Source organism: Gallinula chloropus (assembly GCF_964237585.1).
Source record: "Gallinula chloropus genome assembly, chromosome: 16".
NCBI lineage: Eukaryota > Metazoa > Chordata > Aves > Gruiformes > Rallidae > Gallinula > Gallinula chloropus.
In genome coordinates this window covers 1,680,048-1,700,588 of record NC_140101.1, presented here as the reverse complement: position 1 = coordinate 1,700,588, position 20,541 = coordinate 1,680,048, and the positions used below count along the sequence as shown (strand labels likewise).

Sequence of the window (20,541 nt, the reverse complement as noted above, 5' to 3'; positions counted from 1 at the left end):
GATGCTGAACCCACCCCAGCACCCACATGGGAACAGCCCCAGCTGCTGACACCCACAGGGGTGCAGCGGATGCGCCCTGGGCTGGGAGCCCTGGGCCAGCACTGAGCTCCAGATGCTGTCGGCTTGGCCACACAGCCCCGGGGCTGATTTCCTGGGGGAGATGAGCGCCAGGTCCTGGCCGCTGGAGCAGTTGTGCAACCCCTCTCGTGAGCATAAATGTCACATTCTTTAAAACACACTCGCCACAGTTTGGGCTGAGGGTCAGGACGTGGTGCCAGCAGGGCCAACTGGCTCCTGCCAGCTTCTTGCAATCGGCTGCTTTTCATTCTGGTGTTTATCTGCCTGTTCCCACTTTGAGGACAGAGCAATCAGGCTTCCCCCCATCTCTGGTGCTCCAGATGAGGCCCCTGCACCTCCCACTCCTCTGCCCACACCATCCCATTTCTGGGTGTGGGTGCTCACCCTGTCCTTTGAAGTGCTGCAGGTTCCCTTTTGATGGCTCTGCTGGTTCCAGTGTCCTGCACTGGACTTTCCCAAACTCCTTTCCAAGCCAGGCGTTGACATTCCATGAACTGAGAGCAAGAGCACAGGACCCTGCACTGTCCAGCCACCCTGTGTGACCTTGTGCTTTGGGGTTTGGGAAAGCCCCAGTGATGCAGGAGCGAGGGGGTCTTTGCTTTGCTGGGATGAGGAGCACCTGCTTCACGCCCCAGAGCTGGCAGAGATGAACCACAGCAGGAGGGAGGGAGAAGCAGCAGGAGCGAGATGAGCATCCTCCCAGGAAGGCAGCAGCACTGGAAGCATCGCTGTGGGAAAAGCCTCTCAGCAGCTCCCACATCCCCAGGCAGTAACGTGTGCTCAGCATGGACCTCCTGAAACATGGGAGCAGTCAGAGGAGACCCAGCAAGTCCTCAGCAACGAGGAAAGGAAAATCATGCAGTAAAAACCAGAGGAGCAGGAAAGAGGGGATGCAGGATGCTGCTGTGATTGCTGGCTCTGGTGCTGCCTGCAAAGATCCCAGCTCTGATTTGGGATCAGAGCTTTGATTCAATGCCAGGTTGCTTCATTTAAGGGAAACAACAGCAAAAAGAGGGAGGAAAGAGAATCAACTCTGAAGAAGCTCTGGGACAAACGTTCTCCAGGCTCCAAGGCAGCAGCAGAACCACCCAGGGTCAGGGGGCTGCCCCTGAGCCCCTCTGGCCTGGTGCAGGGGATGAACAGAAGAGGAAAACTGCTCTCAAAGCCTTCTTCCCCAGTAACAACAGAGCAGGTGAGGTTCACAAAGCTGCTGGGGCTTCGTACGCTCCTGGTTGCAGGTTTTTGGGGTGAAGGAAGCCACATCCCCCTCAGCCCAGCTGCACCTTTGCACAGGACGCTGCAGGCCAGAGCCAAGCCCCAGAGGAAACGGGGGTTTGGAGCTGTGAGAGCTGCCAGGAGCACGCTTAGGAAGCGACAAAAACACCACCAGGCCTGTAACCAGGAAGGGAAGGAGTAATTAACCTTCCTTCATAACAACTAGAGATCCTGCACTGGAAGGGACTGGGGAGTCCCAGCTGCAGGGGTGCAGCGTTACCTACAGGAGTCAAAGTGAAAAACAACACCCAAACCCTCAAACCAACCCAAACCAACCCCTAACCACCAGGCAGGTGCTTCAGACCTTGTGAGCCATCCCTCCTCTGAGCACACCAAGCAGCCACCCAGCTCCGCCGGCCTCTCTCACAGCCTGTTCTCCCCTTTTATACTCAGGGGAGCAGCTCCCAGCGCCAGTGTCACTGCTCCCCCTGTGCTGTTTAAACCAGTAGTGACTGCCAGAGCTTCCCAGCAGCGGATCCCCTGAGGCACCAGGCTGTAAACCCCAGCCAGCACCACAGCTGCTGCTTTTCCCCATCAGGAATCGCTCCAGCCTGGGCCCTGCTGCCACAGTTGCTGCTGTGGCTGCAGCCCCATGCTCTGAGCTCAGGAAAACAGCGTGAAGAGGCTCAGGGCACGTCTGGCTCACCCACAGCACCGGTGTGAAGGGAGCAAGATGATGGTGCTTGGAGGCTGAGTGGGGGCTGGCAGCTTCCCCGCCCGCAGTTGAGCACAGGCCCATCCTGGGAACCAACTGGTGCTCAGCGTCTTGAGAAGGAAACACCAGAGTGTAAACGTTTAGTACATCCTTTCAGGAGAAAGCACCCAGAGAGCTGGCAGACAAACAAGCCAGAGGGATACAACAGAGTATTGCAGCTGCTTCTCACCTCAGGCTGCTGCAGGCGGTTGGGATCTGCCGGACACGTTTGTAACAGGCACCCAGGAGATGAGTTTGGTACTCTTAGAACAAGACAAGAACATTCACCCCATTTTCTCCCAAAGGAATGCTTTATTGACAAGTTTCCTCAGTCTCTATCTGTAAAGAGAAACAGTTGAACGTAGCCAAGCCCCAGCAGTCCCCGTTCCACCAGCTGTTCCTCCCAGGGAGGCCAGTTCCAGTCAAACAAGGAGCACCAGTAAATGACACTCTACACTCCACCTACTGCCTAGTACATCTGTCTGCTAGTATTTCATCCTGTGTCCCCAGGTCTGCAGAGGGAAGGGAGCAGGGGTAAGGGGAAAGAGATTAATTCTGCAGGAAAGTGTCAAAACTTGCTTCTCTAAACAAGGGTGAGAGGTGGCTCAGTCCCTCGGGGGTGATAAACCACTAAAACTACTCAGATATGTACATAAGCAAGTCTAAAGACCTGAGTAAGTCCTACTTCGCCTCTAAGGCACAGATTTGCTCACTCTAGGTATTTCTATGTGGAGGCACCTTGCCTAGAATAAGACCAGGCCTCTAGAAGGAAACTCAGTGGTGGGAAGAGCACAACAGCCAGCCCCTGGGGGAACTGGTTGAGCTCCACGACTCTCTGCCAGTTTTGTAAACCAAGAGGAGAGCTGGGGCTTTCAGCTGAAAAACCCATCCAGTCACAGTCAGATGTACCAGCTGGAGGAACCCACAGGGAGCAGAGTCCCTCCAACCTCGTGTCCATAGCGCTACTGCCAGCTTTGGCCCTTCTAATCCAGCCCTGTTGCCAGCAGCCTTCAGATATTCCTCCTCCAAGAATGAAGGCATCAACTGAGAAGGGAGAAGCAAGTTTCACACGCTCAGGAAATGGGAGTGCACCACTGAATTGAACACAAGAACTGGCTTATAAGCATGCTGCTACTACTGTATGATGCACAACTCCAGTGCTCAACATCCAGCATTAGGACCTTGACAGTCTTCTCTATAGAAAAAAATCATAACCAATAAAGCATAAAGTGATGTAAGGCTTGCAAGGCAGCTTCAGAGTCCCAGGGAGCATTTCCCTAATATGATGCCAAAGCTATTTTTTTTTCTCTTTTTTAAGCTTTATTTCTTTAAAGTTCATTGCATTTAAAAATAAAGATTTTTAGTTCCGTTAAAGCTAGAGCATTAGTGTAACAACGAGGCAGCTGCTAAGGGAAGTTTCCCTTTTGGGAGCCCAGAAAAATAAACCTGGTTTAGCCCATTTCCCAGACTACTCCCAATGAGAGGCAGAGAAATCAGTAATAGGAAAAGCCTGGGAGCTCATGAGTAGCTGCATGGCATGCCCTGACCAGAGAACACAGCCAGAAGCTGAAGCCACGATGCCCATGCTCTCAGTTTCTCCAGTAACTGCTGCTCAGGGAGATGTACCTGTCCCAAGTTACATCAGACAAGGGAAAACTCTTCTATACCAGTGGCATTTCTGAGCTACTTAAGGAAACTCCACCTTACATGCTCTCCCAAAAGGACAGCAGTGATACATTTAAATCTACAAACTTTAGTGTAAAATATTATTTGTGTACAAAACTTTGCATTCTCTTTATTGAACTTGGATCCAGCAGCAGTGTCTATGAATGGATAATGGATCGCTCCAGACTGGCTCTCAGCCCCTTCTTGGATTGGGATGGTTGTTGCTGTTGTGAAGATTTGGGAGGGAGGGGGCTTGCTCTGAGTTGTGCACAGCCGTGCAAAGCCACACCACGGGTCTAGAAGGGAGCGTTGTCTTGTGGAGGCTTGTCACCAGCTCCAGAGGGGGAGTGGAGGCTGTCAGTGCTGTTCTCCCTGCTGCCCACCACCCTGGACTGAAAGGAGAGAAGAATCACAGAGTCACAGGGGTTGGAAGGGACCCCCAGAGCTCATGGGGTCCAACCCCCTGCCAAAGCAGCTCCCCAGCTCATATTGCACAGGGCGGCGTCCAGACGGGGCTGGAATCTCTCCAGAGATGGAGACTCCACACCCCCTGGGCAGCCTGTCCCAGGGCTCCCTCACCCTCCCTGGGGAAAAGTTCTTCCTCTGCTCCAACTTGCAGCCATTGCCCCTTGTCCTGTCCCCACAGACACTGACAAGGGGCTGCCCATTTCCCCCTGCATCCCATCCTTCAGATACTGATAAACATTAATAAGGTCCCCCCTGAGTCTTCTTCTCTCCAGGCTGAACAGCCCCAGCTCCCTCAGCCTTTCCTCACAGGGGAGATGCTCCAGCCCCTTCAGCATCTCTGTTTCTCCTCTGGACTCTCTCCAGGAGATCCCTGTCTGTTTGATCCCAGGGAACCCAGAACTGGACACAACACTCCAGGTGGGGCCTGAGCAGGGCAGAGCAGAGTGGGAGGATCCCCTCCTGTGACCTGCTGCCCACATTCCTCCTGATGCCCCCCAGGATCCCATTGTCTCTCTCAGCCCCCAGACACACTGCTGGTTCATGGACAGCCTGTCATCTACCAGGAACCCCAGTTCCTTCTCCACAGAAAACAAGATAACAAGATACAAGCACAGAGAATACCAATTCCCCCTTGTCAAGGTCACCTACTGTAGCAAAGGCTTCACATATCTGAAAGGCCCTCTGCCTACTGATATACAAGGGAAAACACTGCAGAAATCCAAGTTTCTGTAAGGCTTCAGACTCAAAAGGGGCTGTTACCTTTATGGTCCCAACTCTATCTTCAAAGGACTTGAAGGTTGCAGAATTCCTTGAAGAAAGGAGAAGACAAAGTAAAAATCAAAGAAAGTTCTTATCTAAATTAAATCACACAGCATGACTGGGCTCTCTGGCCATTCCCACACAGTGACAGCAGCACCCAGAACACTTCCAGCTCCTCACAGCCTTTGGCACACATCTCTCAGGCACAGCAGACAAGAACACCACACACAAACTCTGAAGGAAAACATTTATACCCTGTGCAATCCACTCCATTGCTCAAGCTGAAGTGTTGAGGGAAACAAGTCCTACTTCTCTAGGGAATCAAGTAAGTAGGGAAGAAACCAGCTCTTAGTTTTACAAGGCTTCCAAATAAAAGCACTCTGTCTTAAATAATGGAAAGGGAAAGCTGGAAAGGGTTTAAAACAAAGGCTTCAGCCTCCCATGTTACATCCTGCAGGCAGGAAGGGCGCTGTGTCTGTACCTGTGGGCTGTTTGGTTATGACAGGAGTGATCATTTGCATCAGAAAATGCTCAGGAAAACCACAGAGCAATAAATTAATCAGAGGATTTCATGTTCCTAGCAAAGAAAATCAGGTCAATTGTTTGACAGCCTAACAAGCTGCTTCGCTGGTGAAGGATTCCAGGGGAGTGCTGGGTACTGAGTGTTCAGACCAGGCAATTACTCACAGAGCTGCTCTCCCCAGGCCAGGCTGTGGGAGCGCTGGGAGCTGCTCAGCCTCGTCTCAGTTACCTTTGTTCCAAAGAATCACTTCCTATTTGCACCCATAAAATAATCTCTGTCTATCTGGAAGGAGGACAAGAGAGGGCTTCTGTGAGCCTCATACAGCCCTGGCAGTTGTTTCTCCTGCAAGGAGAACCCTTCCTTCCTTCAGCTTCACTCCATCCCCCTTGTCCTGCCAGTCTCTGCCCTTTAACAAGCTGATTCCCCTCCTGTTCCTCTGCTCCCCTCAGGGACTGGGAGGCTGCAGTGAGGTCCCCCCACAGCCTTCTCTTCTCCAGGCTGACCCAGCCCAGCTCCCTCAGCCTCTCTCCATAGGGGAGCTGCTCCAGCCCTCTGAGCATCCCCATGGCTCCTCTGACCCCTCTCCACCAGTCCCACATCTTCCTTGTGTTGGGCCCCAGCTCTGGACACAGGACTCCAGCTGGGGAGGGCAGAGCAGAGAGGGACAATCCCCTCCCTGTCCCTGCTGCCACCCCTCTGCTGATGGAGCCCAGGACTTTGGAGCTAGCCTTTGGTGCAGTTGTGACACTGTGCTTATTCCACGAACAACCATAAAAAGAGATGGTTAAAAAACCCTCCTGAATTACTCAAACCACAGGGTGTTGTTACCCCAGACTCTGGGATGGGTGTCCTTGAGAAGGGAACCAGTTGTACAAGTCAGCACCAACCCCCCAGTGACAATAGAGTACCCCATACTCTCCCCCCAACCCACTGAGGAGCTGTATTGGCTACGTTACCTCATGGCTGGCATACTGATGGAGTGGCGGATGGAGTAGCTGCTGCTCGGAAGCGTTCAGAGTAAGGAGGGAAAGGTTAAGTGACAGTTTTAGACAGGCACCATGCAAGAGCAGCGTTCCCCTGGGTCTCAAGCACCCACTGTCCACACACAGGCTGCTGTGGACAAATGAAGCATTAAGAGCCAGCCCTCTCTTCCCTTATTTAACAGCTGCCGCCCAGAGCTGGTGTTTTCCAGGCACAGGACAGGTCAGTACTGGGGTTTAATTACCAACTGTGATACAAAAGTCGATGGTTTCTCAATCTGTGCCAAAAGTATAGGCAGGGCTTAAAGAACCAGCTCCCCCTGTGACATCTGCAAGCACCCAGCATAAAACCATCCGCTCCACCAGCGGCCTGGAAGGATATCTTACCTAAAGGAGTGGGAGAAGGGGTGAGCCCTGGGAGAAGCCACGGGCAGCAGAGAGAAAAAGGGAAGCAACAGTCAAGACACTTGTGCAGAAGCAAACACTAACTGTGGGGTAACTGAACAGGGACACGGTCACAGGATCGTGGGACAGCAACCTCAGCTACCCAGGAGGAAGCCTCTGAAAAGAAACTGCAGCAGCAAGCAGAAACACAATTGCTTCTCATTAACTCAAGCCAAGCTAAGAGGGTTTACAGAGAATAGTAACAGCACCTACAGCAACTCAGAGCCAGGGTGCTGGGGAGGGCAAGCAATGGGTGTGCAACAATCACCACCCAAAACAACTTACCTACACCCACCCATCGCTTTCATGGGCTTTTAAAACCTTTACTTTAGAGTATGTTCTCCTGAACTGAGGGGTTTTTACCAAGCACCAGCTCACTTGGTAAAAACCCCTCCTTCCCCCTTGTGCCCCCCCAGGCTCTCACACAAAGACAGCATTGCAAGGACTTGTGGTTGAGAACAGGGGTAACAGGAACCTGCAATGGATACCCGCACGGGATCTTGCAGGGGCTGCAGATCTCTGAGTTGCAGCTCAGAGAACAAACACACCTCAGCATAATAAAGATAAGAGGATCTGGATGAAAGGTATCATGTTTACCCTACAACCTGTTTGCCCGTTTTTAGGCTGCAAGGCCAACTGTCCCCTGCTAGGTAACCAGAGTTCCACTCATGATTTTGCAGCATCTCAGCAGTCTGAAGTAACAGACCACGGATCCCTGCTCCTGCTAGTAAGATCACTGGGAGGCTCTAAAGCAGCTTCTCCTATCAGGAGCAGCGTTTTATTCCACTTAAATGTTAATTTTGGTCTCTGCAGCAGGAAGCAGTCACAGCAAGTTGGATCTGAAGTACTTGGCAAGGAGTACAAGGGCTTTTCCTCCCAGCCAGAACAAAGACGTTAGGCCTTGTGGTTTCATTTCCCCACGCATCCCAGTCAGCTCCTTGGCAGGGCAGACTCCTTGAAACGCTGCCTTTGCATGCAAAAGAAATTAACTTTCTACTTACTCTTGCTTACAAGAGAACACCAGAGATAAGACACATCCATGCACCGTGCTGCTCTGTATGCAATACCACAAGCACCGCTTCGTTTGCTCGGTCTGGACCAAGCAGTAACCTCTTCCTCCTTTCAGGATTTCAAGTGTACATGAATTTAGGAATTTGCAGGCACCTTTGGGGCTTGGGCTAACGTTTCACAATGGATTTGCTTGTAGTATTATGTACAGCAAACCTGAGACAACATCAAGTGCAGCGGGGAGCACGAAGGAAGTTCACAACACGAAAACACTCCCAGTTCACTGGGGTCAGTGAGGTGCAGGCACAGAACATCTAACAACCAATCTACTCTGTAACTGTAAGTGGAGATACCAGAAAAAGCTGAATTGGCTGAGATTTTGAACAATCCCACCCACTAATTAAGCTATTTTCTCCCCCCAACGGCCCAACAGCGTTAATACAGTTGGTGCCCAGTTCCCGCATCAACTTCACAATGTCTCCTCACAACCCACCACTGAGAGGTTTAAAGTGATTTTGGCCAGAATCCAGCGACCCTAAAGGTTTAACCCAGGGACAGGGTACTTGTATTTCACAGCATTTTGGCCCAACTGGTTTTAATGGAATCAGAGCTACGCCCTCTGTGTATCGGAGGCGCCTGTGCTATTCATCGCGCCTTCCTCGTGGTTATCAGCCAGGGAAGGCTGGCTAAACAAGGAAATCCCTTCTGTTATCTCCACACTTCCAGTGATGGAAAATAAAGCTGCTTTACAAGTGAGTTTGTAGTGTGAGAGGGGAAAAACAAAAAGTACAGTATTGGAGGTGGCAGTGTAGGCTACGAGGCCTGGAACAGAGCTTCTCTGGGAAGAGAGATCATCCCCACTCACTGCAAGAGGTGATCACAGCAACACAACAGACCTCTGGGCTCTGATCACATATGGGAACAGCAGAGTTTCACCTGGCACAGGCAGAAAGCAGACCAGCTCCTGCAGGAGCCTATGCTCCCACAGAACCTTCTGCTCAGAGCTAAACCTTATTCCCAATCAGAGACATCAAGCCTTGAAGGCAGCACAGGAGACAGAAATCTGCTTGCAGACCCACAGAGAAAAAACTGGGAAGTCTTAAAAAGTCCTTACTGTGCTTCCCCACAGGGCCACACACACAAAGCAAAGCCTGCTGAAAGAACTTTGGAGGGATTCCCTGGTTGCTGCCTCTGTTTCATAATCCATGGCCCAAGGTATTAGCTATAAAAAGGCAGGCAGGTGCTGAAATTTGTGACTGCTGCTGAGCAACACCACTGCTGCACAGGTCCAGCCTGTTTGTAGGCAGCTGACTACACAGCCAGCTCTCACTGGGAGGATCTGTCCTGGTTTTGGCTGGGACAGAGTTAAGTGTCTTCCCAGGAACTGGTGCAGGGCTGTGCTTTGAATTTAGTAGGAGAATAATGTTGGTATCCCACTGATGTTTCTAGGTGGTGATTATACTAAGTCAAGGAGTTTTTTGAGCTCCTCACACCCTGCCAATGAGGAGGCTGGGGAGACACAGGAGCCTGGGAAGGGACATGGCCAGGACAGCAAAGGGACATTCCATGCTGCATGATGTCAGGCTCAGCATTGAGCTGGGGGACCAGCCAGCCAGGGCACCACTGCTTGGGCATGGGCTGGGCACCAGTCAGCAGGTGGTGAGCAGTTGCACTCTGCATCATCTGCATATTTTATTATTCTCTTTTCCTTTTCTATCTGATTCAGCTGTTTAGCTGCCTGTCAGGGTAAGGCACAGCACTAGGTCAGGCCAGGTCTGTCACCAGGAGCAACAGGCACGCTCTTCACTTGGCCATGCATCCCCTCCCTCCATCATCTGCTCCTGGGATGCCACAGACATTTCTGCAGCTGCACAGTGAACTGGATTTTCCCAGCCAAAAGGAGAAGAGGCAGGACCAAGCCTGTCCTAACAGCTGCTTCTGGTGGCAATACTGGTTCAGCAGTTCCCTGTCTGGTCCAAAAAGCAGAGTTCCCATGCCTTTGCCACAACACCCTGACCAGACCACTACCAGACGTAGGAGTAGATTGTACTAAGCATCTTGTGCCAGTATCTGTCTCCTGGGATTAGATGTGAATCTTTAGTAGCTTCCAGGAAAGAAAAAGCATAGGAAGCCAGGTAGTCCTCTGCCAAATTCAGAGAAGTCAGGTACTGAAAATTACCTGTTAGGAACACAGCAAACAACTCAGAGGACAGAACTGGAATAAATCAGTACTATGTGATCAGAGGCCAACAAGTTCTTACCACTTGGATACAGCCAGCCACAGCGGAATAGGAAATTCCCTACAAAGAATGACAGCTACCCATTCAATCCAAGGTCTGATACAGCATGTTAAGCACAAGCTCTAAGAACACTCCCTTAGTAGCCTAGATAGGCTGTGTGTTCAGAATTAGCTCTTGATTCCAAGAAAAACATGGTCAAAGTGTTCTGGGTGAACAACCTGGACGTCAGCATGAATGGGGAAGCTATCTTTAGCTGAAAGTTTCTGGAGATCAGGTAAATCATCAATTCTAACCTTCAACCTTGAACAGCTGAGCCACTCACAAAGCAAGAGGCTCAGCTGGCAACCAGGGGAACCAGCCCTCCACTTTGCAGATCAGAGAGGTCTGAATCTGCAGTGAGTTCAGCGGTCGCCCGCTTAAGGAATCCAAACAACCACTAACCACAAGAGGAGACAGATTTTATGTGGTCATGATCTTCTGAATCAATTCCTATCTTCCAATCAACATGACATAACTGTGCCTGGAAGGCACACTTCCCTTCTGCATGGAATGCAGACACACAGGGCTCAAAACCACATCCAGACTTGGTCCCGTTTTAAAGCACAACAGAGCACAGGGGTGATGACCCCTTTCTAATCCTAAACCATAACACTGTGAAAACTCACCTCCATAATCCACTAACCAATGGAAAAGGTAAACTTTAAGTCTAGTTTCTCACACATGATGTAAAAACTGCAGTGAAACCACCCATCAGTAAAAGGAAGAAGGGTGCTAAAACCACTCAGCTCTCCTAAGCCGAATTAAACTTAAATATCTCAGAGCAGGTTTTGATCCCTCAACAAATCCTTAACAAGCATTTCATCTGTCCTGAGCTGCAATGCACAAGGCCATGCAGAAAGCAGCCCATCAACAGCTGCCAACTAAGAAAAATGGAAAAAAAAACCTCATTATTGTCTAAAGTCTCGTTAGTGTTTGAAACTGAGATCAAAGCACCAGAGCACAAAGCAGAAATCTTACCTCATGTCACCAAGTTTCCTGCTGATAACAGAACCTACATTGGAAAGGGCTGCTGAAGTCTTCTGCCCTGCCTGGGAAAGGGTTTCCTGGGTCTTCTTGTAACTGAACAGGGAAAAAAAAAATCATCAACTGAATTAACAGGTAGGATCTGAATGCAAGAAGCACCCCCCCACCTCCCATTTTGAAAGAGGAACCCAGATTAAAGGAAAGAAGCTAGATTAGTGAGCTGTGCTGACTCCACTGAAAGAGGCACTTCTAGTCTTGCATATATACAAAGACTTGAAGTTTTAGAGCAAGCAGAAGTGCAGGACTAAGCTTCCCATACACTCACTTTACCTTATGCTCTGAAGTCTGATAAACACTTGAAAAAAAAACCAACCCAACAACCCCAGTTTTCCATGTGGAACCTCTAATACCATAGCACTGTACCCTGTTAGCTCCACAACTATCTTCTGGTCTCCTTGGGGAAAAAAAAAACCCCAAGCCTAGGAACCTATTCCAGCCTTGAAGTTCCAGCATTTGCCACAGCGTTGGGTTATGGAGGAGAGAGGCAAGACTGACACTGGAGAGAGACGAAAGGCAGGGATGGGCATCACCTCCACAACTTGCAGTTTGGAAAGAAATGGGTAGAGAAGTTTCCTATCAGTTACCATTAACCACAGTGCATGAGCAACCTGGCAGCTTGATTTGGCTCCTGATTGAGTTTGTACCAAGGCTGGGGAAGACAGAGACCTGAAAACCTTTGTTTCCTTCAGAGGAGCCTGGGCTCAGGAACAGATTCCTTGAGTCACTCTCATTAACTCATCCTCTCTGAGCGATTCCAGTTGGGGATTAACAGCTAGATTCAGGGCATTCCTCAAGTTATTCCAAAGAAGAGTCAGGCTGCAAAACAGGTTCAATAATTGAAGCCAGGTTTTCTTGTTCCAAGTATTCCATCCTGAGAGGATGTTCTTGCCTGCCCGGGACACTGAGGAGCGTTATCTCCAGCCTAACGGCCTCTCTTATCTCCAGCTCCCAAGACTACAAGCAGCATGATGACAGCTGCCTGCCTCACATCTCCTCCTCCCCAGACAGACACGTGGGAGACAGCACCTCAACCAGCATCAATTACATCATATTGCTTCATTCTGGGTTTTTTCATTTGCTTTTAAGACCACAGCCAGGTATTTCTGACTCAAAAACACACACAAGACTTGGGCACAACAGGGCAAAACCCCACCAGCTTTACCTCCCCTCCTCCTGCTCCCAAGAGGAGATTCCTGTAACCCACAGGTTTTTCTGGCAAATTCCTCTTGAGTTCAGTGACTCCAGAAGAACCTGAGTGTGCCCAACAGCCAGGCCTCCATCTCCTCTCCCCACAGCACAGCCTGTTCCAAGCAGCAGTCATCTCAGAACGGCTTAGGAGTGAACTGGTCAGCATCAGATGCCTTCCTACTGCAGTAACAGCCTGTGAACCTCTTGGCCAAAGCTGCTGTGGAAGAGGAGGGTCTCATCCCTCACTTTGAGGGGTCAGGCTCCTGTTGGGCTGGCTGAGGCCTGTCCTGGGATTCACTTTCCAGCTGCCTCACAAGCACTGAAGGCCTCGTGCTGGCTGGAGTATCCTGCACTGACTCTGTGCCTGCTTCACACCCAGCTCTGAGATGAGCACCAAGAGGAGCAGCTTACAGACTCAAAGGACACATCACACCACCCACACACTCAGAGTCCCAGGTATCATGCCTGGCTCCAGCAGATAAGAGGCCAGAGATTCTCCAGCTGCATTTTCCAGCAGCAGGGAACTGAAGATCTGCCCCTTCCACCTGAGCCTGCCCCTTCCCACTGCCAGCACAACTGCTGGTGCCAGCACAGTGCTCTAGGTCAAGGAAACCATCCCACTGAAATACCAACTTGGAAGAACAAAAGAAGAGCCAGCAGAAGCCAGACCAGATCACCAGTCTAGTCCTGCACCCACAGGTCCCCCCCACACCTACACACCTCTGCTGCTGCAAGGCAGGAGGCAGAGCCACCAAGTAGAGCTGAGCTGAGCAGCTCTCACCCAGAGCTGCCATCAGACACACACAGAACTGCATCTGTGACAGCCAGGGATCAGGTTATAAAAGGCTCTAATGCAACTTAACTACACCCAGCCCTGACCCAGAAGCCACAGTAACTCCCCTGCAAAAGACACAGCCAGGTTTTCCATGGCTTTAAACCCACAATCACTCACTCTCTTCCCTTAACACCAGAATAAAGCACAACAGAATAATCCAAACCTGGGAGCAATAAATAGGAGCTCAAATTGGTACCTTGCTCTGCTACAGGCAACTGTAGCAAACGATTTCTGCCCTGTGGCATTCAAACACCTCACTACCCCCATCTCCTATAAACAGGGAGGAGCCAAACCTGCACCCTCAAATCCTCCTTTATCCATTAACACCAGCTTCCTCTCACTTGCTTTTATCCAGCAACCACCATGTGTGCTGCCCAGCTAAGGGCACCAACCATCTCAGTCTGCTTGTGTCCTGGTTGCAGTGGAACCAGAGCCAGGGACAGACTGGGCTGATTTCTGCTCACAGGGGGCAAGTCTGCAGCCAGGAGTGGCACCTACCCAGGGAATTCAGTGCCTGGAAGCATCACAAGGTCACGAGTTAGGGACCTTCCCAGCTCAGTCAGGATGCTGAGTTGTAACACAGAGAAGCTCAAACAAACAACAGGAAAGAAAACACATTTGCACTTAGAAATGTACAAGTAAAACCTCATCCTTGAATCCCCTGAGCTTGACTCCTCACTCTTTAGACAACAGGAGTAGAAATTCTGCTTGTTTTCTGGAATGCTGCTGGAACCTGGCTTTAAGCCCCCCTCCCCTTCTTAGCAGGCATCTACCTTGCTAGCACGAACTCTCACTCTGTCTAGTGCCAAAGCAAGCAGGAAACCCAGTGCCACAGCTACCCAGGCCTGAAGTGCTCCACAGAAACATCCTCCCACCACATTTCTGGTGCTTAAGTAGAAGGAAACAGATAGAAGGAGTCGTTTTCTGTTCTAGCAGGCACACCCAGGGAGGAACACTGATTAAAACACTGCACAAGTCGGTTGCACTATCAGCCAGCATGAAAACAAGGTCATTCCCTTTAGCAAGTGAAATAACTGCAACTTCCATCATCTCCACCTAGAAAACACACACAGAACATTCAGTGTCAAGCCTGCATGCTTTAAAGGATGTTCTGATACTTGTTTATTGCCACTCATCTTTCACCCATCTTGAGAAGACAACCTTCTAGTCACACACACTCCCAAAACCAAGCCAGCCTGAGGGACTGAACTCCAGACCCACTCCAGAGACCAGGGAGAGCTGGCTTACCCAAGACCTACCTCACCCTGGCTTTAAATCAGTTCAGGAAGCAGTGATGCTACCTGGCTGCTCCCACTGCATCCCACTTCCCCTAGATCGTGTGGGAAAGATGCAGAGAGAAGGACAAAGGCCAACTTCTGTAACAAGCTTCCCTAATTTAGCTCAAACAAGAATTTAATTTCAGGCATTTAACAAGACCACAGCTAAGAGACCTTTGCAGCCAAGGACTGGAGTGTAACAGCTGCAAGGTTTATGCTGGTCAAGTGTGTTTGGGGCCACAAGGTGACAGAGCAGCTGCCCAGGACACCACAGCTCCATTTGCTCTCATTAGGTACCACAGCAAAAAGAGGTCCTGCTCCCTGCAGAGCATGTTGAGGGCAACAAGGGGTTGGTCTGGCTGTTGCACAGCTTCACCACTGAGATCAGAACACGTGGCACCAGATCTCAGCTACCCAGCAGCTTCAGCCAGTTCTCCAAGAGCAGGAGGGTGTTGGGAAGAGTTTCACTTGGACCACAATGAAATCACTTGAATACTGACCCAAGGAAAAGCTGCTTTTCCCAGAAGGGGCATTTATCAGGTTAAAAAAAACAGAGAAAGCTAGAAAAAAACAGAAGTGTTTAAACAGATGTAGTGAGAGCAGAGGACTGAGCAGGGGCACAGAGTGTTAGCAGCAGCAGGCTGTCAGGAGAGCATTTGTTAACACTGAAGGTTGAGACACTCACGCTTCTGATTGAGTTAATTTCTCATTCCAGTCCTCCAGTGTGCTGCTGGCTGAAAGATATCTACAAACACAAGGGGGTTAGGATCACAAGAGGTGCTTCTCCTGGCACTTCCCACACCATTAGTGTCTCTCTGCACTTCAGTACCATCGGTTTGACTTCTGCCAGAAGGGAAGGAGCTGCTGTTTGAGAGGCAGGAAGACACCCAAGCCCCAGCTTCTTGTTTAAGCCTGTTCAGTGAGCACAGGGAAGCAGAGCCTGCAGCTCAGGAGGTGTCAGCAACCAAAGGCTTTGCATCTTCTGCTGCCTTCCTCCCCACTGTGTGGCTGCTGTGTGCACAGGGCAGGGAGCTGCACCCAAAGCCAAACAGCCCTCTGACTGCCACACCCAGAGCTGCACTTCACCAAAACACCAAACACCACGACCCAGGGAAGCTGCTGAACTCAGCTTCATTCTCTGACCCTTACCAGTCACCTCTGCCTACACAGAGAGCAGGGCCTCAGGGACTGGAGCACTGACACTCCAGGTACAGGCACAAGCATGACACAAAGTGCTCAGACAACACCCAGAGGAGGTGACATCACAGGCAGCTCATGTCCCCAGTAACACTCCCCAGGCAGATCAGTGCCATCTTGCCTGATGACAGGACCATCCCAATCCACATTTCCCTCTTAGTCACATAACCATCACCTTCAACACAAGGCCCCAAAGGGAGAGAATCTTGCAGAAGACATCCCAGGTCTTCCCTAAGCTCAGTTGTGCAGCAGGAACCAGTTCACCCCTGTCTGTGGAGATCTAACACCATTACAGAATGTATTCTAGAGACAAAAGCAGCCAGATGCTCTTTGTCCACCTCTGTCACCTGCTTATCTATGCTACAAAGCCTCAAATCCATGGGTTTCTGGTGTGGACATCAGAAAGGATCACCTATCAGCATGGAAGAGCCACTGTGTGCAGCTTTCAGGAGCTAATACACCTGTTTGGGCTCACAAGCCCCATTCCTACTGCCCTCAGGCACTCTCTCCCTGGGCAGCAACCAAACCAATTCCTACCACATCTGATGATGAGAAGAGAAACAGTTTCACAGCGAAGGCTCACTACAGACAGCTGATAACAGCCTAACCTATCAATGAGCAGCTAAAGGGAACCTGTGGTTGGGTTTTTTTGCATGTTTTTGTTTTTCTAAGCTGTGGTCTGGTAACTGATTGGAATTTTTCTTCTGCAATAGCAAGGCTATGAGAGATGGTAGCAGCTTTACTCATCTCCTCTGCAACTGAGGGATGCTTATAGCTGGAAGCCAGGCATGCTGCCAGTGGTAGTCCTGCTCCATCATGCCTCCAGCTCCCAGTCCAGCCCTGATGCCTGTGAGGACAAGCAGCAGCAAGGAGCAAGGAAGTGATGCTGAGGAGCCCGAGCACTCACAAGTCAGACTGTGTCACTTTGTCATTCCACTCTCCAAGTTTCTCAGATGTTTTCACATAACTAGAAACAGAAAGTGTTGATGAATATCACTTCAATATTCACTTTTTAGAAGACAATGACACAGATTTCAGTTACAAAGGGGTAAAAGAAGTTGGTCAGGGGTGAAGGAGGGAAGGCAAGGAAGAGGGAAAGAATAAACAGAGAAATGAACAGCTCAACCATCTGCTCTTCAGTAGCACTGTCAGCAACTCCAAATTCCAGTTGAGCTACAGGAGACATTTGAGACTGAACAATATCTCTACAGGCACTGAGAGCCCCTTACACCTGTCACACTTACCTCCAGCTCTCCTTTTGGCACTGACAAGCACTGCAGTGACCATACCCTCAGTGCCAGCCCAGGAACAGCCCCTCTCATTTCCCACCTCCTTTAGGCAGAGGTGACTGTGCAATGCACACTGGTGTTACAGAATGTTCTCAGGGGAAGCCCAGGCTTCCTTAATTCAGGCTGTGCAACTTAGGAAATAGCTTCCAAACTAGCAGTGTGAAGCAGAGCTTTGAAACACCTCACACTTCTCTCTCAGCCTGAGTTCAGAACAAGGCCCAGATGCCTCCACCTCAAAAGAATGGGCAGAAATGGGCAACCTGAACTCTTGAGTGCCCCCCCAGATCCCCCCCACCACCAGAAAGAGCAGCCAGCACCGACTCACCCAGCACACAGACACAGCAGCTCTGCTCACGCTGCCACACACTGACATACAGGAGCAATGAATTACTTCTAAGTGCCTTTTCCTCTCTATGCCCATCAGAGCAAAAGCCACTCAGAAGAGCCCTGGAACATGCTGCTGGGGAGTAACTACTACTGAGCTGGCTTTAGGCAAAGGTGGATCCCGAGCAGCACTCACGCGTTGGAGACCTGGACGTCGTGCCAGCTTCTGGAGAGGTTCTGCTTCAGCCCATCCAAGGGAGTCAAGCCCAGCTTCCTCTTCAGCTCTCCACAGTGCCTCTCTTTAGCAGCCAGGACTTGCCTGAGAGTGCCAATTTCTTCTTCAACCTTAGAGAGAAGGGGTTGGTCTTTAAATCACAGGGCTGTGAAATGCTGGAAGTGGAGCCGACTTTCTGCCTCCCTCAGAACTGGGAGGATTTTGCTGCCACAAATATAAAGAACTGGGAGGAACTTCAGGTGCCTGCAGAGTGACTGAACCAAACATGAATGCTGCTGGAACAGGACACATACAGCTCAGGCTTTGGTCAGCAAAACTTAATAGACAGGTCTGGGTTGGGAGGGACCCCAAGGATCACAGAGCTCCAACCCCCAGCCACAGGCAGGGACACCAACCTCCAGGCCTGGAGCTACACAAGGTTGCCCAGGGCCTCATCCAACCTGGCCTTGAACACCCCCAGGGATGGGGCACCCACCCCCTCTCTGGGCAGCCTGTTCCAGTTTCTAGCATTACAATTTCAACAGCAGATACAATCAGCTGCTAAACCTTATTAACTTGGGTTTCTCTCCTATGGTTCTTTTCCCCTGATGTTATTACAGCAAAGAGCTTTTCCTCTGGGATCTCTCTCACACCTTCACAGTGCTCTGGAGTCACTTTCAGGCAGAGGGTTTGTTTCTACTTCAACTGCAGCTCACCAAGACCTGCGTGAGCACCCTGAGAAGCAGAGTCCTTCCCTGCTTAAACCTGCATGGCAAGGAATCACCACGGGAGTCTCAAACAATTATCTGCAGCTACATTCCAGACAGAAACAATAAAGTGACTTTAAACCCCCAAAAGGGCCAAAATTTAGGCTATTACATTACAAACTCTCAGCTCTTCAAAAGCAACCAGGCACCAAAATAGTCACCTGGGAAGGGTAAGAAATATTTACGACAAAAAGTCACAGAATCACAGAATCCCAGAGGTGGGAAGGGACCCCCAGAGCTCATGGGGTCCAACCCCCTGCCAAAGCAGCTCCCCAGCTCATATTGCACAGGGCGGCGTCCAGACGGGGCTGGAATCTCTCCAGAGATGGAGACTCCACACCCCCTGGGCAGCCTGTCCCAGGGCTCCCTCACCCTCCCTGGGGAAAAGTTCTTCCTCTGCTCTAACTTGCAGCCATTGCCCCTTGTCCTGTCCCCACAGACACTGACAAGGGGCTGCCCATTTCCCCCTGCAGCCCATCCTTCAGATACTGATAAACATTAATAAGGTCCCCCCTGAGTCTTCTTCTCTCCAGGCTGAACAGCCCCAGCTCCCTCAGCCTTTCCTCACAGGGGAGATGCTCCAGCCCCTTCAGCATCTCCGTAGCACATGAGGTGCTTCATTGCTTTGGCTTCCTAAGGAAAAATTATGCCTTTGTGCACTGCCTGCAGTGCTTTCTCCCTTCTAATGGGGCTAAAAGCCTGGATTAAGCCCATTGCACCCAAAGCCATTTATTTCCTTAGGGCTCTAAGTTAAGGGATTCTGGGAAGGAGCACACCCCACACCACAGTGCTTGAAGCCTCTGTGGGCTTTAGGCATTTTAACAAGTAGCTGAGAGCTCCAAAAGCAACACCACCACAAAACCCATAATCCCCCCCACATTCCACTCCCCCAAGTCCTGCTCCCAGGGCACAACCACCCCAAAACCCATGAAAACCTGCCCTGGGGGCAGTCCAGCTCCTGGGGCAGCACAGCCCAGTGCCTGCTCCCTCCCAGCAGAGCACAGCTGCGGACACGGGCGGCTCCTACCTTGGCAAGCTCGGCTCTCAGCTCCTCCTCCTCAGCGAGACTCAGCCCTTCGGGCACCGAGGTCCTGGCCGACGCCGCGCTGTCCACGGGAACATCTGTCATGGCATCGGAGAGCAGCCCTTTGTTGGGAGAGTTCAGGTTGATATCTGCGGCAGACAAGGAGCAGAGGGCGGACAGACAGCGTGAGCGGACAGACAGCGCCAGCGGGGGGAGGCCAAGCCCCGGGGGCCGGGCGGGAAGGGGAAGGGGAAGAGAAACCCCCGCGGAGCGCCCGGCCGAGGCGACACAGGCGCCGAAAGCAGCTGCCCCGGCCCGCACCGGCTGCCAGAGCCCCGCGGCTCGGCCGGGACGGCGGCACCGGCCCCCCCCACACCCTCCCAACCCCACCCCGACCCCGCACGGCGCCCGCCCGCCGAGAGCTGCGTCCCCCGGCCCGGCCCTGCCCCCCCCCCTCGCGAAGGGCCGGGGCGTTCCCGGGGCCCCCCGCAGAGAAAGGCCCGTTCGCGGGGCTCAGCGGCAGCCAGCCCGAGCGCGGGCCCGGCGGCACAGGCCCTACCCTGGCTCGCACTCTCCATGGCGGCCCAGCCCCGCCGCCGCTGCCGAGGAAGCCGCCGCCCCCCGTGACGCAATCAGCGCCGCGCCGCACGCCCGCTTCCGGGGAGGGTCGCAGGGAGAGCGCGTCACCCGCCGCGTTGCCAGGGAGACGGCGCCACGTTCACACCCCCCCACTTCTTACCCATCCCCCCACCCCTTCCCGCCGCCGCCGCCTGCCCGCGCGCCGCCACCGGAAACGGCGGCAGGGCGGGGGTGATGTCATGGCGCGGGGTGACGTCACGGGGCGTGGGCTCCGTCGGGGTGGGGGGGGTCAGCGGAGCCGGCGGTGCCGTGCGCCGGGCCGGAGGGAAGGGGGCAGCACCGGCACGGGCCCGGGGGAGGCTCCGCCGCGTCCAGCCCCGGCCCCGGGGCTCCTTGCACCGGCCCCGGGCTCCCCACGCCGGCCCCGGGTTCCTCACACCGGCCCCGGCCTCCCCACCCCGGTCCCGGGCTCCCCACCCCGGTCCCGGGCTCCCCACATCGTTCCCGGGCTCCGCACACCGGCCCCGGGCTCCCCACACCGGCCCCGGGCTCCTCACCCCGGCCCCGGGCTCCCCACCCCGTTCCCGGGCTCCCCACCCCGGCCCGGGCCGCTGAGGCCGGCGCTGGCGG

At 52.3% G+C, this 20,541-nt stretch overlaps 1 protein-coding gene across 6 annotated transcripts; it reads right to left on the bottom strand.

The window, feature by feature from the left end:
• Positions 1–2,339: 2,339 nt before the first annotated feature.
• TPD52L2 (TPD52 like 2) lies at positions 2,340–19,929 on the bottom strand. Of its 6 annotated transcripts, XM_084271656.1 has the most exons (9): positions 19,892–19,929; positions 19,336–19,481; positions 17,524–17,672; positions 16,622–16,681; positions 15,203–15,262; positions 11,152–11,253; positions 6,419–6,460; positions 4,940–4,988; positions 2,340–4,104 (listed from the first exon to the last, which is right to left on the bottom strand). In XM_084271656.1, exons 1-9 carry the CDS (start codon positions 19,908–19,910, stop codon positions 4,009–4,011), a joined length of 723 nt encoding a protein of 240 aa, XP_084127782.1. In that variant the 5' UTR covers positions 19,911–19,929; the 3' UTR covers positions 2,340–4,008. The 6 variants fall into 6 exon arrangements, with proteins under 6 accessions (XP_084127782.1, XP_084127783.1, XP_084127784.1 ...); XM_084271657.1 differs by lacking the exon at positions 6,419–6,460; XM_084271658.1 differs by lacking the exon at positions 15,203–15,262.
• Positions 19,930–20,541: the final 612 nt, after the last annotated feature.

Coding starts and splice junctions, on each gene's coding strand:
- TPD52L2 (XM_084271656.1), bottom strand. Junction 11,254..15,202: donor AAATTAACTCAATCAGAAGC/GTGAGTGTCTCA, acceptor TTCCCTGTTCAG/TTACAAGAAGACCCAGGAAA. Junction 4,989..6,418: donor ATCAGTATGCCAGCCATGAG/GTAACGTAGCCA, acceptor CCTTTCTTCAAG/GAATTCTGCAACCTTCAAGT.